The sequence below is a fragment of the Astyanax mexicanus genome, chromosome 11, assembly GCF_023375975.1.
Source record: "Astyanax mexicanus isolate ESR-SI-001 chromosome 11, AstMex3_surface, whole genome shotgun sequence".
NCBI classification, from domain to species: domain Eukaryota; kingdom Metazoa; phylum Chordata; class Actinopteri; order Characiformes; family Acestrorhamphidae; genus Astyanax; species Astyanax mexicanus.
This window is the reverse complement of record NC_064418.1, coordinates 30,610,434-30,629,767: the sequence shown is the minus strand read 5'-3', so window position 1 is coordinate 30,629,767 and position 19,334 is coordinate 30,610,434. Positions and strand designations below refer to the sequence as shown.

Below are 19,334 nucleotides of genomic sequence, written 5' to 3'. Positions count from 1 at the left end.
CAGCATTAAAAACACAGCCCAACCACACACACATTAAAGCAAAGCGAAGAGTGAAGAGACTGCAGCTACAGAGCCGACTCTCACAGCACTGTGCCAACAATTTAATACTCAATTAATTTAATAAATCACACACAAATCAGAACAATGTCAGAAATATATATATATAAAAAAAAAGGTTTTATTATTTTTCTGGATAATTCATTATTAAGATGGGAGTAAAGTGAATCAGTTTGGTTTGGTGCGAAATGTTGCATTCCAAAGAAACTAATTAGATCATAACTGTTTAAAACCTGCATACACCAATCAGCCATAACATTAGAACCACTGAATAGGTTCTACCATTAACTAATGTACTGCTCAAATTGCTGAAGAAGATAATGCTGGCTAGGTCTTGTGGAGTCCATGTCTCGACAGAAAACTACGGCACTAGTGCATCTAAAAAAAATTGAATATAATTTAAAAAAGTTACTTTATTTCAGTAATTAAGCTTAAAATGTAAAACTTACACATTATACAGATGTATTACACACAAAGTGATCTATTTTAGGTGTTTATTTCTCTTATTGTTGATGATTATGGCTTAAAGCCAATAAAAACCCAAAAATCAGTGTCTGTGGAATATCATATTTTGGCAGTGTGCCAGCTTCTGCTTAAAAATGAAATCCGCATCCCCATAAAAGATGTCAGGAGAGGGAAACATGTAAGAGGGAAAATTGCTGTAATATCCACAATCAGTGATGGTTTGGAGAGACATGTCAACTGCTGGTGTTGGTCCACTAAATGTCGTGTTTTTACAGAAGATCTTACAGCACCTCATGCTTCCCTCTGCTGATAGTTTTTATGGAGATGCAGATTTCATTTTCCAGCAGGAGTTGGCACACTGCCAAAAGTATCAATTGGTCTTATATAATATTCTAATTGTCTAAAACACTGATTTTTTTAGGTTTTCATTGGCTGTAATTAAAAAAAATTGTTCACTCTGTGTTTAATACATCTATATAATATATAATATGATGATTTAAGAAACTCCTGAAGACAGAGCTCTTCAAAGAGCACTGATTCTCCTAACACCTCTAACACACAAACTAACTGACTACTTCTAACCTCATTTCCTTTTTTCCCTCCTTTCCTCCTCTATCTCACTATTCCTCTTTGACCTCCTTTAGACCCTATCTAAAATGTTCTTTTGTTTTTTTTTTACATTGAACTTTATGTACATAATTATACGTTGCTTTGGACAAAGGTGTCTGGCAAATTTAATTTAATGTAAAAAATGTAATGTATCTCAGTATTATTAGACTGTTTACTCACTTTAACTTATTTTAACTCTTTTTTTTTTTTACTTTTATGACTTTCGTTACTGGATTTTCTTAACTCCTAAGCATATGATGCTTAGTGTTTGTTTTGTTGACATATCAATAATTTTTTTCTGCTTATCTATAAAGAAGTGTCTAAAATAGTAGCTAAACATCAGTGTGTTACTTCCTGCTGAACACATATGCATAATCATGCTCACACTCACACCTGCACACATCCACAGTTACTAAAAGTCAACACAGACACATTTTTTTCTCCAACCCATTAAGAGGAGGAAAACACGTGCCTTGCTAATAGAGGCCAACGTCGGTCAGTCTTTTTAAAACACCCTTCGTCTTCCTTCTTAACGCTTTCAGTTCTGCTCAGTGAAAACACACTTACGGGTAACTGAAAGGAGAAAGGAACCAAACAATGGCTTATCTAAGGAGGCATGTGAAATAACCTCTCATAATTAACCACTTTGCCCCCGTTTCCTTCACTAAGTCTACTGGCCGATGCCTGCCTGCCTACCTAGTCCCAGGCTTTCTTAAGCGCCTCGCTAGCAGCACAATGAGGAGGGTAGAGGAGTTGCGTGCGCTTTAGAAGAGCTCTAAATAGCGCCGTCTCATCCGCTGGGTATTTGAGAACCTTATCGCAGGAATATCCCAAACGCCGCTTCCCAATCGCGCGAGATAGCGGCAAAACAGCGGGAAAGCGAGAGGGACAGCTTAGCGAAAATAAAAACAGATCCTCCTTTTCTTCCAGCCTTATATTCTCTACCATCCTTCCATTCCTCCACCCAGAGATCAGCCACACAAGAGATAAAGGAGGAGAGAGATTTGTAATGAAATACAATGGAAAAAGAAAGACACACAGTGAGCACGAGAGAGAGGGAGAGAGAGTGAAGGAGAGAGAGGCTTAAACAGACAGACCAGGTGATATACACACTTTACAGTCCATACCAAACATTCACCATTTCGCCATTTTATCATTAAGTGACAGAAATTCACTAGAAAGTGCGCAAAATTATTATAGATTCACAGAAATTTGTTTTTCTGTGGCCAGAACTGGAATATAAATTCCATTAATAATTTCAATTGTCCCCCTTTTAAAATTAAAAGCAATTACAAAAATATAGTTGTGCGGCAAGACACTCATCTCACGAGACAAGACAAAATTAGACACTAAACTGGATTCAAAAGAACAGAATTAGGAGGTATCAAACGATTCCACATGAATAAACAGTGTAACATGAAAACAATTAAAGAGATAAGGAAGGTTTTCATAAACAAAATTAATAACTTTAATTTTCTTGCTTTTTTTTTTTAAAGAGCAACTACAAAACTATAGGGGTGTGGGATCTTACGAGAAGAAATGAGCAGAGATTTTAACAAAAAATAAATAGATAAATAAAAAGAAATATATATATATCAAAGTTGAAATATATGATTGAAAATAATGTTTTTGACTGAAACTGAAGCTGCACATTTTTTTTTTCTATTTTGTAAGCAATCATCTTGTAATGGATGTCAGTCCCACTTCTTTCACATGAGTCTCTTCAGAACGTGGTCAAACATTTGTTTTGGTTACCTGTGCTTAAAAAACGTTTAACACCTGACAAGAAATATTGTGCAGTTTTAATCTTGTGGCACAAGATCTCAGCACACCCCTACAAAAACACACTTTTGAAATATTTGTCAAGCAATTCTTCCCCTTTACACCTCTTTAGACATATCAACAAATCAAAATACATTTAACACTAATTATCACCTCAGTTTAGCAGTGCTATTCCAGTCATAAATTACCTCAGTGCTGCTGCTCAAGTCAAAAAATTCAGCTAGCTTTTGCTAAACAACAAGTGCCAAGGAGAAATTAGCTCAGCTACAGTTATTATGCATGTATTTTTAGCAAGAAACATCCGTTTGATAAAAGATTAGTAAACTGCTACAACCTGAATACTTTTTTTTAATTAATTGATATTGATGAGTAGAAAGTAAAATTTGAACACAGCATTTGTCAGCACTCCATGCATACTCTGTCAATCATTCTCTACAATTTTGGTTGCCAATTAAAACAGCAATCCCTACAAAAGGCATGTTCCAATGATATATCCATCCTGATCCTTTTAATATCACCTGAAGTCATCCACATGACCAAAAAGCTATTCTAAGCTAAAGTTTACAATCCTATTAAGAGTGTGTTCCATCCGGAACCCTGCTGACTCACAAATGATCAGTGAGTAGCATTGTTGACCCAATGAGAGGTGTGAGAGAGGTGTAAGAATCAGTGACTGTGGTGATTATGTTAACATACAGAGAAAAATGCTGCCAAAGAGAATAGTGCTCTGACTGTGCTTTCAGGATTAGGAGGTGTGAAATGATTGCACATGAATAAACGGTGTTACATCAAAACAATTCATTACAAAAGAGATAAACTCAAGGACAACAACTGTGCCCATATACAATGCTACATCCTGACACCTTTAAACTGTGGGAGTGATTTCCTCAGTGCACTGTTTTCTATGGTTCTCCTGCTGTTTGAGCTGAAAACCACCAGAACACGCAGGACTCAAACATAGAAGATTTTAACTTTTTGGAAATACTTTTAATAATGAAATTACTTCAGATGAGATGAGATAAGTGTGAATAACTCCAAACACTTTTACAGTTTATGCTAATATATCAGTGGGCTGTAACTCTAGGCCTTACCTGTTTTAGTGAGCGGACTGGAGAAGAGCTGCTGCAAGAGTTTGTTTTCTGATGTTCTCAAAACCACCACAATGTCTGCTGGGAGTGTGTCTCTGTTCTTCTCAAGGAAACCATTTACATCATATAACACCTACAGATACATAGAGATAGACAGATTATTATAACATTATATAGCGTTTTTTTATTTATACTTTGTGTACTTCAAATTACAATTCCTTCTATTTTTGCAAATAGTGACCTACACTAAAGTTAGTGGTCTGGTGTAGAGAAACATCTGACACAGAACGTCAGTGTTGATCAAATCATCATTAGCTAGCTGTTTTTCTTCTTCTATTGTTTAATGGATGAATACAGCTTGCGTCAGCTTCTGTAATTAGTCTGAATGCCTGAATCAATTAAAATTGTTTCTACAGTGCAGATAAACCAGACCATGGTTAAATTGAACTGAATTTTGCTTGGGTCAAATTTTGGTTCTTTGATCAAGGCTATGATCCAATGCACCTGCTTCACACCTGCTATTTTGGTTTAGACCTTAAAAGGTCAAGACTAAATAAAAAATTAATATGAATACAGCTCTGTAACAAAATTAGGAGACCACTTCAGGTTCTGAATCAGTTTCTCTGATTTTGCTGTTTATAGGTATATGTTTGAGTAAAATGAACATTGTTGTTTTATTCTATAAACTACAGACAACATTTCTCCAAAATTCCAAATAAAAATATTGTTATTTAGAGCATTTATTTGCAGAAAATGAGAAATGACTGAAATAATAAAAAAGAGCTTTCAGACCTCAAATAATGCAAAGTTCATATTTATAAAGTTTTAAGAGTTCAGAAATAAATATTTGGTGGAATAACCCTGGTTTTTAATCACAGTTTTCATGCATCTTGGCATGTTCTCCTCCACCAGTCTTACACACTGCTTTTGAATAACTTTATGCCACTCCTGCTGCAAAAAATTAAGCAGTTCATCTTGGTTTAAATGGCTTGTGATCATCCATCTTCCTCTTGATTATATTCCAGAGGTTTTCAATTTGGTAAAATCAAAGACACTTATCATTTTTAAATGATTACCTTTCCAGCATAATGCTGTATTCCAAAGGATAACTCCACACGCTTTGGTCTCCAGAAGTACTTGTAGCGCAGATTGTCTTCAAATTTGTCTTGAGAAACAGAATAACAAACAAAAAGCATGGATGATTTATTTCATATGACTCAGTGTAGTATTCTGACCTTTAGTTACCTTTAGTACACACACACACGTACATCTACAACAACGAATGCAACAAGTAGAAAAAGGCTCTTTTACCAACGAGCGTCTGATCAGTAGCCTGAGGGAAGCGGCTCTCCTCGTCCAGCAAGGAGAGCAGCCCCATGGGCTTCTGCAGGAACATGTCTAGGATGGGCCTGTTATCTTCATACTCCACCAGACTGGCATCTACACCTTCACTCTGATATTCCATCTGAGAAAAAACACACACAGACACACACAATGTTAGCTGTCAGACATGAGCATCTTCATACTGGTGCTGTGTTTGGCTGGCTTGACTGAACAGAATTCAGCTCTCATTTTTCATTCATTCAGTCGATTTCTTATTATAAGATCCTGACATTTTCATTTAAATGAAATTCCTAATAGGGTATAGATTTACCCAATAATCAAAACACACCTGTACACATCACTAGAGTACACTCTCGTACACAGAGCAGAAGAGTAGGAAATACAACTTATTTGAACCCAAACAAAAATCAGATTCACTAAACAGAGGGGTCGGCTCACAGAGGGACTAATGTCAAACCAGCGCAAGAAGATTATGCAAACAAATACATTTCTTTCAACATAATCTTCTGGAGCCGAATCGTGACTGGCGGCTTTAACCCACCCTCATGTTTTAATCAGCGCGGTGGAATAGCGGTGCTGTGTTTATCATTAAGGAGGAGCAGTGTGTGTTAAATCTCATTCCCATTCAGCTCTATAATGAAGCTCACTAATGCTGCTGTTAGTAATGAGGGAAATTATGCAGCCGGCCTGCCAGGCCAAATGCTTTCACAAACCCACCCGCCTGCATGCACACACACACGCAGACCTACAGACACAAACACACACACACACTTCCCTAACGGACAAGATGATAAGCTAAAACAAATGAATCCCTCAGTAAATATGGCATTAGCAACCACTAACTGAATTACTGGACTATTTTGGCTTCCAAATGCAGTGTTTTTTTAATTTTATAAATTACTCCCCTGCAGCACTTTATTACTACTGAATAGACCCGGCAAAATATTTTGCGTCCCATAAAATAACTGCTCTCTTCAAATCCTATTAATTGTTTTCTAAGAATCTTCCAGGACTTCTTCTGAAACCAAGCCTATGGAAAGTCTAATAATGAAGAATTTTCACCAAGGATGTGATTGAACACCACCCTGCAGGTTTCTAGTGCCAGAGGACGCAAATCAGCTCCAGAACACTGCGCTTTACTGTGGACTGGGTGTTCTTTTAGCTGTATGCTTTATTCTTCTGCCTCCAGGCATAGAGCTGATCCACATATACCTAATAAGTTCCAGCTTTGTTTTAACCCCTTTTAAGAAGATCCAAGTTTATGCTCATTTTTATTCTACTTTTTATAGTCAGAACACTAGGGGACGCTTCTGCACAAGCAGGTAAAAGATCCTGTTTGTTCAGTGATGAAGCAAACCTGGACCTTTTTTTCATGCCTGTGGATCAGGGGTATGTCTGGAGGAGTCATAATGAAGCTTCTTGTATTTGTCACATGGAGCTATGTAAAATGTTCTTGTTTGGTTGTTGCACTGTTTGTACATTTGGCACAATAAACTGATTTATTTTACATTTGCAACTGTGTAAACGTTAGGGTTGCAACGGTATGAGATTTTCACGGTATGATAACCGTCTCAGAAAATACCGTGGTATCACGGCTATCACGATATCACAGTTTGTTACATATAATATTAAACTGACCCTTAAAGAAATTACAACAAAGGTTTATTGTTCAATTAACGATTTATTGTAGAAACCTGGAACAATTATAAATTTAATGTCTCCTTAAAAAAAAAAGCTGTACACCATCAGGTGAAGGAAACCAGGTTTTTCCACTACTCTTAAGGGCATTAGGAGTGTGTATATATATATATATATATATATATATATATATATATATATATATACACACATACACACACGTTACACACATTACATGTCCTCTAAGAAGTAAAGATTCTGTATTTAAAATATTCAGTACAATTATTTAGGTTTAAATTATTTAATATCTGATAAACTGAGCCTGGGTCAGTGTCTGATCAACGACTGTTGTAAACGTCCGTTTTACTGCCAAGTTGGTATATAACCAGATACTGCAGAAAGAGGGGATTTATTTCTGACATGATCCTCACAATAGAGATTTCTATTTTAAGGCGTTCACACCGAGTCTGGTTTTAACATATGAAAAACAGAATTTCAGAAAATGAACGCATGTAAATGAATGGCGTCTTTCACATCCAGTCCGGCCAGGACCTTTACACGGACACGTGAATCCATCGCAGCACGCACTTCACGCCAGCACCTGAGTGCCCACATTTCGGATAACTCAGCGCTTTTGCGGGCGCTTACCGCAGGAGTTGTGCACGACTACAAAGAGGTTTTATTTAGGTTCAGATTAAAATTATAAACTCAACACATACTTTGCGCTGCACGGCGGGGTGGTGTTCTCGGAGACGGGAGAACAGGTTTGACGTATGTCCCCCTTTAGCTGTGACTTTATGGCCACATTGATTACAAATCGGATAACCATCCTCGGGTGCGTTCGGCGGGTCTCTGAAATAGTCCCACACTGCTGATTTTAGTTTAGCCTTTTTTTTAGGCGGACGGAGATTTGCTTAGTCTGATGCACTTTCTGCTGTTCTCACCGCTGTGTGCTGAGTAGCTGAAGCGGAGCAGAGTTGCGCATGCGCGGGTTAATTTTGTCCGCTGGCTTGCGTTTTACCGGTAATAAGCAAACACACACGGTATGATAACCGTGCATTTTAATACCATGGTATACCGTGAAACCGGTTACCGCTACAACCCTAGTAAACGTATGTATAAATTTTACCAATCAGGTTGTAAGGAGCAGTAAAGCCACTCTGGTAAAGCACAGGGTTATACAGGAGATTCAGTTTAGTTCTCCAGCACCGAGACTAAAAACTGGAGCAGTATTAGTATTAAAATAAGCTATGTGGGACGAATCGCTAGCTAATATCGCCCTGGGCTAAGGGAACACTCAGGGTTCCTCAGTGTAGCTCTGTTGGGTGGCGGTTAGCCGCTAACCATGGCTTGCGCTTGAGGTTAGCTACTAATGCTAATGCTCCAGCCTTAGTGGGAATCTCGAAATCTAAGCTTACTGTAAATAAATGAAAGCACTTTACTCAGCCAAATAAACAGTTTTCAGGAGAGAAATCTTCTCTCACTTGACTTTTAAAGAAATTTTTTTTTTCCAGTTTTGTTTACTTAACTTAGCTTAGCTTTACAGATCTTGCCGCTGGGTGATTTAGAAGGAAAACATGGCGACACCCCTGTTCCTTACTAGTGTCATATAAAGCACCTTATAATCCAGTGTGCCTTATGTATGCAAACAAACCAGAAAATAGATGTTTATTGATTGCTACCCTTATAATCTGGTGCGCCTTATAGTGTGAAAAATACAGTACTATATAGCTATATTGTATTGTACACAATAATATTGACAAATGAATACTGTTATTGGAAAAATACCCTGAAACATTATATTGATGATGTAATATTTATATTGATTACATTGATGATAATAATATATGATATTATTTTAGGGCCATCAGGGTACAACTTATTTTGCTGAAAAATCACACTGGTTTCAGTTACCATTAAACGTACCACTATCATTTATTTCACTTCAACCCTACATATATGGAGGGCATTATTAGTATCATGTTGGAATATCTTAGTTATGGGTGAGTTATGTCAAATAAAATGTAATTTTTTTTATATATATTAATTTTGTTGCAGTAGTGTTTTCTTAAAATAACTTCAGTGTTGAGAATATTATTGCCGTAAAAATACCCTGAAATATCACAATATTTTTTTGCGCCATATCTCTAACCCCTATTACCAGCCTGCTAGACTGATTGTAATGTATGTATGATGATATTTAAAATTATTTCCTGCAGTTCATGTCTCACCTGTTCGAGAGCGAAGATGTGTTGATTAAAATAGAACTGGATCTGTTCGTTGGCAATATTTATGCACAGCTGCTCAAATGAGTTCTTCTTGAAGTTCTCGAAGCCGAAAATGTCCAGAATGCCCACATTCATTCCACTCTCTGATGCACTTTAAAAAAAGAGAGAGAGGAAACAGGCATTACTTTCCAGCAATACATCCTATATACACCCTGTATACTTCTCAGTAATACACTCACTCTATTATTATTACTGTACACTCTATATCCAAAAACATGTACATTTATATGATAAACACAGTGGATTTATATGAACGTAATATGACCTGAATAGAAACTGTCTGTACTCTGACTGAACTGAACACACAGACACCTACCTCAGAGTGATTCAGACAATTTTAAAAGGTCACCTTCTACCAGGGTTAACAGGTTATTAGTGGCAATAATGTTGAAACACGGCTGATTGGAGTGGAAACGGCTGTATTTGGATGGGGTGCAGTGGAATGGAAAGGCATCAGAGTGTCTGACAGGTCCAAATGTGGATATCTGAAGGGATTCTCTTGGATCAATGAACTGCCTTTTACTCTTTCTCTGAAGTCTTTTTAATCATCTGAATATTATTTTCTCAATGCAACTCCATATCAAAAATTTATAGAAACCTCTTTTTCCACTGCACTTTTCTTGTCTTGCTCTGGCAATTAATATTCTGCGGCCTGTGCTGGCCGATTTGGAGGTCACCTTTAAAATGGAGCGACTGTGCATACAAACTCAACACTGGGAAGATCTGAAGAGCCAGAAAACAACATTAGGCAAACACATAAATATCTGTCATTCAACTACGCTGCACATTTCTGAATATCAAGTCGATGTCAGTTTCTGCCTAATTATATGTATTTAGAACTTTACATATGATTGACACAGAATAAAATTTCTGGTTTGTAAAAGCTTGCTTGGACCAAAATGGCATTCTGTGGTTGCGTAACACAGTGCATGCATACATGCATCTCATTTTGTGTAGATGCATTTTAAAGTAAAAAAAAAGAATCATTTAAAATCTGTAAAAATAGTTATTGTACAAAAAGAATGAGGAAATTAAATGCACAATATTTCCTTATGGTCTTTAAGGTGCCTTAATGTACAAACTGTATAAAGGTATAACATAGTCCTTAAGTGTGACACTTTTTTCCTGTTTAAGAACATGGCTCTGTTTGTTTCTCTCTTGTCTCCTCCCTTGTATCCACTGCTCTAGCCCTGCCTCATCTTTAGTGTTTCCTCCTGCGTCTCACTTGTTACTCAACCTTCTTGTTATCTTCTTCAGGTGTTCTATGTCTGATCTTGTGTGTTAGTCGTCAGTTCATAGTGATTGTAAGCTCGGTTTGCTTGTCCGTTCCTTTCTTTTCTAGTCTTGATTTGTGATCAGTTTTTGTTTTGCATCCAGTTTATTTTGTTTATTTACCTTTTCTCTGTTTTCTTTCTTTGTGAGATTGAGTCAAATGAACCATTTGATTCTGAAAAAGATTTGATATTGTAAGATGTTTCAGTCATCACCCACCATAGTGATATCTGGTGAGTAATTAGGCCTTTTACTGGTTTGGCTCAACAGCAAGGTCTTTTTTGAGATCCTTCCATTTCACAAATGCTAATGACAACTTGACAAATTATGAGCAATATATAATAAAGCAACATGTGTGTAATTTTTTTCCACAAAAAAAAAACAAAAAAAAACAAATGCTTTGCACTTTCTTTTAAAGTGTGGAAAAGTTTTCATGTGAGATCAGAGACAAGATTTTTCAAATCTCACTTAGAAACATTGGGGGCCAAAACATTCTGATCTCAGGTCAGCGGCTTGCATTTAGGCGAGTACCAAAATGCACAAAAATATTTGAAACTGTGTGACATGATGGGACAGATTTTGGGACAGTCACATGACTTTTTATGAAACAGACTTTAAAGCAGTGTATCAAAACACTGTATTAAATCAATAGATTCAGTTCGAATTTACGTTTGCGTCTGTCTGCAAGTACCTTTCCAGTGACGAGGGTTTTTAAGCTCTGTGTTGGTTTGTACTGTTTTTTTGACAGTGTACCTTATGATTCTGCCTGTTATTGTATTTTATTGCAAAAAAAACTAAATATGCCAATTATTTCAAGCTAAGTTATGTTACATATGATACTGTTCAAATATTAAGAACAAAGTATAAGTCGCCAATATTTGGTGGAATATTTTAGAAAATATTTTAGAAAACAGATAGATAGACAGACAGACAGACAGAGAGATAGATGCTGCACTATCTGCACTATCAGTTCTCTCAACTCAAAATAAACACAAAACAAGAGAAACAAACTGACTGGACTACAATTAACTGACAAGAAACTAATTAAAAGACAATAAACTAAAAAATAAACTGACAACAAGAAATAAACTAAGACAGAGAACAAACTATGAGCAAGCATTAATATATATATCTATATATATATATATATATATATATATATATATATATATATAAATATATATATATATATATATACATATATATATGTATATATATATATATATATATATATATATATATATATCTGTGTGTGTGTATACAAATACAAACCAGACAAAGGAACACTGAAACAAAGGCGCTATATATACACACTCTGAGACCAGGAACACATGGGGAAGAGAACAAGGGGGCGGAGTAACAAACATCCACAAGCGCGAACACTGATGGGAGGGCGGGGCTAGGCTGGAGACAATACAACAACAAAACAGGGCCATGTCTTTAAAGAGCTTAAAAAGCACATGGGGGAAGAAAACAAACAAGGCTGGGGAAATAACAGCAACAGGCTGGAAAGCAGGACAGGAAGAGGAAATACAAAGCAAGTAATAAAAAAAGAGACAAATAAGGTGTGACAAATATATAACATCTGTTGTTGATCACAAGTCATCACTGCAATTAGCTGCATGGTACAGAAAAAGCTGTGATTCAGTTAGTAGCGGAGCAGTCTAGTGCAAATGTAGCTCAATAAAAACAGGCAGGATCTGTCTGTGAATCGTTTATATGGTGAAGGAATATTGCGTCTGCAGTCACAGTTGTATACTCATGTATAAGAGTGTGGGCAGTCATCTCTAAGCATCTCTGTACGTGTTTTAAGTATTTACTTTGGATCAAAATATCCCAGTTATTTAGAGAACTGACCTGTTATCTGCTCTGCTGATAGAAAAGCTTCAGTTGGAAAAATAGTGAAAGCTTTAGATCGAAATTCTGATGTTTAAAGTTACAATAAGATGACATGCTCATGGTAATTGATGTAGAGTCAAAGTCAAAAGTTAAAGTTCTGTACTCATGTAGTTGTATATTAGTTTTGAATTGTTTTATTATTGCTTTATTAGATGCACTTACCACATGTTGGTGTCAGGCTGCAGAAGGGCATTGATTCGGTTCACTATCCAGCTAAAGAGACGTCCATATAGAGCTTTAGACATGGCGTCTCTTACGTCAGTAGCCTTGTCCACTGTGTTGGTGCGGATGATGGTCTCGCCACGTGTCACCACACAGTGAGAGGTCAGCGCCTCCTGCAGCTCCTCTGGTCCAATGCACAGCAGAGCAGCAGCTATACGGAGCCAGAGTTAGAAAGCATGTTAATATACAGCTCTGGAAAAGGTTAGGAGACCACTTCAGTTCCTGAATCAGTTTCTCTGATTTTGCTATTTATAGGTATATGTTTGAGTAAAATAAACATTGTTGTTTTATTCTATAAACTACAGACAAGTTTTCTCACAAAATTACAAATAAAAATAGTCATTTAGGGCGTTTATTTGCAGAAAATGAGAAATGGCTAAAATAACAAAAAATATGCAGAGCCTTCAGACCTTAAATAATGGTGGAATAACCCTGTTTTTTAATCACAGTTTTCATGCATTGTGGCATGTTCTCCTCCCCCAGTCTTTCACACTGCCTTTGGATAACTTCAAGCAGTTCAGCTTGGTTTGATGGCTTGTGATCATCCATCTTACTCTTGATTATATTCCAGAGGTTTTTAATTTGGTAAAATTAAAGAAACTCATCATTTTTAGGTAGTCTCTAATTTTTTCCAGAGCGGTATATTAAAATAATATAATATGCTATATGTAAAAACAAGTATGTCAGTGTGTACAATATGTACTGTACTATTTACACTGATACTACTGAATGCTTACCGTTCTCTAAGGCCTCTGAGTTAGGCACTTCACTCTTATCAGTTTGGTGCTGAGAGGTGATGGATGTAAACTCAATATTGCCTGTATTTAAAATAGCCGCCAATATCCTGTAGACAGAGTTCACCTCCTATAAAAAAAATTGGATTACAAAAAAAGTCTAGCTGATTTAAATGATCATTTAAAAATATCTATAGAAACGTTACCTCTTCTGAAAATCCTATAATGCGGAAGCAGTCCTGAATGGCATCAAATTGTTCTTTGTACAACTTGCTGGACACAATGTCCTGCATTACTTTGCCATTTGCACTGTCTATGTACCTTAAAGAAAAAAGAAAATAAAACACACACAATCAATTCCTGAAAAACGAGGTGTGTTATAAACTTAAAAGCACTGGGGCTGTAATAAAACCCATCAATGTCCAGAGTTTCAAACCTGGGAGCAGTTTTCTCTGGCAGTCTGTACTTCTTCAGGCTTTCTTGGTGATAAAGTCCAGCATATATGTAATAAAATATGTGGAAGTTTTTCTCCCCTCTGCCAAAAAAATGAAGAAAATCATTAGAAAGTGGCTTTCTAGTGCTGAGTGCGCAAGAGATGATGGAACACTAATTGAATATTCTCACATGGCTTGTTTGATGACTCTTGATTTCTCCAGGAGGTACTCAGAGATCTTGGCACCCATGACAGCACCCGTGGGGGTGAACTTCATCTCAAGGTACTTCCCGAAGCGACTGGAGTTATCATTGATAGCCGTGCATGCGTTACCAAACGCTTCCACCAGCGGGTTCACCTGCAGGATCTTCTCTCGCAGTGTTCGGTTATTGGCCTGCAAATACATTCAGAACTGAGCTCCAGAAAAAAATACTAGTTTAACATATCTAGACCCTAAAACACTTTATTTTAGGGCTGATCGTGTGACATATTTTAGGGCTAATCATGTGACTATTAATATAGATGTAGGTACAGGGCACAGATGTGATGCAAACACTTTAAAACCGGTTCTAGAAGTGTATTCTAGTACTTATTCATGAGAAAGTGTGAAAGGGGTCAATCAACTTCACTGAATTTGGAAAATTATTCAATATTTAATAATTATGCACCATTTATTCACCAAATTAATATGTTCAGGCAAGTTTCTACACTCATTGACAAACAATATAATGCATCCAACTGCTGGAAAACTGTGTGCAGTTATGTCTCAGGCAGATATGTAAATGATTACAGATATGGTTATGACCAAATTATTATAATTAAGAATATAAGTTATACTGCACTATTACTACAATTGGGTTATTATCATGGTATTACAATCAAAGAAAAGGAACTTAATTACATATTTGTCGTTGCGAACATGGGCTTTAAATTCACTTTCTGGGCTGGATAAAAACATTTATTAGACTGGTACCGCTAAGCAGTTGCTATGGTATCGCATGTGGTTGCAAAGATATTGTCAGCAGTTTCTAAGTGTTCCTAAGTGACAGACAGACAACAGTTGAGTAATATACAGTTCTACTGAGCGGGAAAGAGAGAAAGGGAGGCTGAACGCTAGCACAGTGAAAGTGAAGAACTGGTTTAGGCCAGTTAAAGCAGGTTTAAATCTGATACTGGGGGAATTCAGTACAGTTTCCCACCATAGATCTATGGGATAATTAAATCTTCGAAATTACAGCATGTAGAAATGTAAAAAATCTAAGTTTTTTTTTTGGTAAGTGCTTTTTAAAGTTACTGATCCTGAGCAAGGGAATAATAATAGGTATAATGATAGGTATAATGAGCTGTCATGAGCTGTCATACCTTTCCAAGAAATGTGAGATGCTGGACGATGAGATGGGCACTCTCCGTTTTACCAGCACCACTCTCCCCACTGATGATTATACACTGAAACCACAGACAAAAAGCAGACAAAATTAACAGACTCAATATCAGTCTTAAACATTTAATTGTCCTTAATAAAATATGTTAGTACATACTCCTTGCAATATTTAAATCAATGTAAATATAAAGAGATGACCTATACAGTAGATCTTGTATACATATGTGACTAAAGTACTTCTGGTAGATACCTGGTCCTTGCAGAAGGTCACCATGCCCTGGTAGGCTGCATCCGCCGTGGCAAAGATGTGAGGTGGATTATCCAAACGCTTCGCCCCATGATACAGCCTAGAGAACTGCAGAGAGTACAAAACGTTACCACAAAAAAACTTTACCACTTTAAAACTAAACATAGGAGAGTTGATTTGATACGTTGTAATGTACACATGAACAATATAATTATAAGGGTTGGGTATCGTTTTAAAATTTGCGATACCGATATGGCACCTTGAATTCGAAACCGATACCCAAACAATACTTTTTTCTATACTTTTTTCTAAATTGCAACCAAAAAATACAAAAAGCAACAGTTATTCTGACACAATGTATTTATTTAACAGCCAACATGAGTAATCTCTTTCTCTTACTGGCACCATGAGAGGCTCCATATTTTTTTCTTTTTAAGAAATATATAGAGAGAAAGAAAGACTTGGTAGTACCAAAACATTTCGGTCAGTGCCGTTTTGGTATCGAATTTCAATACTTAGCCCTAATAATAAAAAATCCAGGTTGGAGTTGTGCCAGTTTTAACTGTAAATGATCTATCATTGTAGATGAGTTTGTGGCTAATCTGTGTGTTAATCATGCTGTGTCTGACTGCACTGACCTGCGGAGAGTAAATGCTCAGGTTCTGAAACGGGTTCAGAGCAATGAGGATGTCTCCAACATAGGTGTATATCTGTAGATCTCCATAGCGCTTCTGTAGATGTAAGATTATAGTTTCCTGTGTAAAACATAAACAAGAAACATATTAAATATCAGATCATATACAGATTTACATGCAACATTTCATTGATCAGAAAGTAACATTGTGACTACTGATTCTTTCCATGTCTCATGAAAGCTGTGGGAAGGAACGCTGCACTGCCCTGACCTGCTCTCCTGCATTGAATGTGTATGTATGTGATTTCGCATGGACATTTCTAACCAGAATCCGCTGGTCATGATCATTACCACCTACTACACCGTGCACTGTGGGTAGTAATGTCTTCTTTGACATATTCCTACACAGTAAAGTTAGCAGTGCTGGATCAACACCTAAAGAGTTAACTTTAACACTCCTTCAGAGCATATATGGTCCCACTCTACAGAGAGTAAAATTTACACTGATAGCAGTGTTAAATGTTCAGTGTTAATATGACACTGTGCAGTGTATGCTAGTGTTGTTCATTAGTGATATAGCAAATTATTAATTAAATTATTAAAGTGTTAAACTTAGTATTTATGTCATTGAATAGTGAAAATGAAATAAAGACGAAAACATATCCTTTTTAATTGTTCAGGTTCTTGGTATTTTTATTTTAAAGGCATATTTAAACACATTCATAGATAAAAAATAAGTAGTTTAAGGTGGACCAGAAAAAAAAATCCACCTTAAATGGTAGCTACAGAAGTTGTCTAGCTCACCTACATGATAGGACTTCAAACGGCAGAATTTAACGACCGTGTCATTTAGCTAGATAGCAAGTGTTGCTTTCCTGAAAGAACTATCAATTTCACCTCAGCTAGCTAGCTAGCTAGTTAACTTTAGGTTGTTTCTTGCGATAAGTTTCCCATTTCACGTAAGCTAAGGCTAGCTAGCTAGCTAGGTTAGCTAACCTAGCCTTTTCTGGCAAGTGGTTCTCCATTTAACCCAAGTTAAAGCTAGCTAATTCTATGCTTTTTGTTTAACTTGTGAGAAGTCTTCCGCCTCACGTCAGCTTGCTAACGCTAGGTTAGCTGTTTCTTGTAAGTCCCTATTTCACATCAGCTAGCTGAGCAAGTTTAGTGGTTTAAGAGAACATATGTTAATTCTTCTCCTCAGCTAGCTTAGTCAGCCAGTTTAATGTGAGAAATTTTCAGTTTCACCTCAGCTAGTGTTAGTTAGGTTAGCTAGCTAGCTAACTAACTAACTAAAGGAGCCCAAAAAGGATTGTGCAGAATTAATGAAAATGCATTTAAACAATATTTCGAATTAAAAACACATTTAATACACGGTAAAACAATAAAAAATATATTTAATATCCCTATTTATCAAATTGGAGAGTTTGAGGGAAAAAGACACACCTGCTGCTATCGCTGAATCACAAAGAAAATGGCAGCTGACGAACTTTGAGTGTAGCAAAATTTGGAGGCGGAGCTTGGGAGACAGAATACACTGGGAGGAGTTGAAATTTGTTAACTCTGGCAAATAATTCCAACTTTATGTAAATTGTAGCACTAAGAGTTGTTAGGATAACACCCAGAGAGTCAAAAATGTTTACACTGTGATTTTAACACTATAGATTTTACTGTGTAGTACAGACATGGCACTGTGGTTTGAAAAATGTTAACTCTCAACATTCTTCAATTTTACTGTTTATAAATCTCTTAATGGGTTAGCACCTTCATACATCAGGCATCAAGTGTTATAGCTTTAAAAGGCAGCCAAAAACCTTCCAGTTTAGCTTAGTTTTCAACTAGTTCTGTTCTGCTTATACTTTTTTTTATTTGATTGATGTGCTTTTTATTCTTAAATTTTTGTTTACATTTATTTTATTCTATATTTTATTTTGATATAAATGTGTTATTTCCTACTATTTTAATAAATTGTTACTTTTTAATTGTTTTATTTGTTTTATATTACTTTTACAGTTTGCTGTTTTATTTAATTTTATTGTGAAGCACTTTGGGCTGCATTTTTATGTATGAAAGGTGCTATATAAATAAAGTTTATTATTTTTATTATTATTATTATTATTATTATTATTATTATTATTATTATTATTATTATTATTATTATTAACTGCCAGGTTAAATTCATTATTTCAGCTTTAATCACAAAATAACACCTTAAAACTACAGGTGTAGAGTTGTGGTCATTTTGAAGCTGTTACCTAACTAGTAACTAGTAACTAGGAACAGGGGCATCATCATGTTTTACTTCTAAATTCTGCAGGTCTGGCCACTAGGTAGTGAGACCTATAAAGCTAAGCTAAGAAAACGAAACTGTAATTCTTAACAAAAACATTTCAGATAAGTCAGACAAGTCAAACGAAGGCTGGATGTTAATCTACACAGATTTCTCTCCTGAAAACGCTTATTTGGGTGAGTAAAGTGCTTCCGTATACAGTAAACTTAGATTTACAGATTACCTCTAAAGCTGGAGCATTAGCACTAGCGGCTAACCACTAGATTAGCTAGTGATTTGTCCCACGTAGCTTGTTTTAACACCGTAAACATGCAGGCTAAAGTCCAATATACTCACCTCTGAACAGCTAGAGCTGGCACTGTTGTTAGCAGCTAATGCTAATGCTGCTTCAGCAGTGCTAGCTGGAGTCAGCAGCACGCTACAGGCCGATAATACCTCACCTCTGTATGGCCAAAGAGCACTTTGCTTAGCACGGTTGGCAGCTAATGCTAATACTGCTGGAGAACAAAACTGAAACTCCTGTGTAACACTTCTCTTCAGCAGAGTGGCTTCACTGCTCCTTAATACCTGACTGGTTAAATACATACATAAGGCGCACCGGATTATAAGGTGTACTGTAGATTTTTGGGAAAATTAAAGAACTTTAAGTGTGCCTTATAGTGCGAAAAATACAGAACTGTATGTACATAAATCCCTGTCACTCAAAAAATCTTGTGTCTCTAAAATGGCAAGTTTACAGAAGAAAGAAAAAAACACTTTCAATGGCAGTCAATGTAAGCAGAAATAATTTTGGAGCATTTGCTCTATTCATCACATTTTTGGACCCAATGTCAAGAAAGTAAAAAGCATTAAAAATAGAAGTGCAGTATGTTTTTAGTAATCATTGGATTTGAATGCTATTAACTATGCAAGAGGAATAATGGCATCATAAACAGAGTGTACTTTTAAGTGAAC

General features: G+C 36.3%; 1 protein-coding gene across 1 annotated transcript in view; it reads right to left on the bottom strand.

Annotated features, from left to right (window-relative positions):
• myo3b (myosin IIIB) overlaps positions 1 to 19,003 on the bottom strand; it is a 95,849-nt gene extending 76,846 nt beyond the window's left edge. The window contains exons 1-13 of the mRNA XM_049485214.1: positions 18,717 to 19,003; positions 16,098 to 16,214; positions 15,463 to 15,567; positions 15,194 to 15,277; positions 14,023 to 14,225; positions 13,835 to 13,933; positions 13,605 to 13,719; positions 13,402 to 13,528; positions 12,605 to 12,815; positions 9,215 to 9,362; positions 5,313 to 5,466; positions 5,078 to 5,166; positions 4,005 to 4,134 (exon numbers count right to left, since the gene is read on the bottom strand). Coding sequence (XP_049341171.1) covers positions 4,005 to 4,134; positions 5,078 to 5,166; positions 5,313 to 5,466; positions 9,215 to 9,362; positions 12,605 to 12,815; positions 13,402 to 13,528; positions 13,605 to 13,719; positions 13,835 to 13,933; positions 14,023 to 14,225; positions 15,194 to 15,277; positions 15,463 to 15,567; positions 16,098 to 16,214; positions 18,717 to 18,965 — 1,831 coding nt within the window. The 5' untranslated portion in view covers positions 18,966 to 19,003. The remainder of the gene's footprint in view (positions 1 to 4,004; positions 4,135 to 5,077; positions 5,167 to 5,312; positions 5,467 to 9,214; positions 9,363 to 12,604; positions 12,816 to 13,401; positions 13,529 to 13,604; positions 13,720 to 13,834; positions 13,934 to 14,022; positions 14,226 to 15,193; positions 15,278 to 15,462; positions 15,568 to 16,097; positions 16,215 to 18,716) is intronic.
• Positions 19,004 to 19,334: the final 331 nt, after the last annotated feature.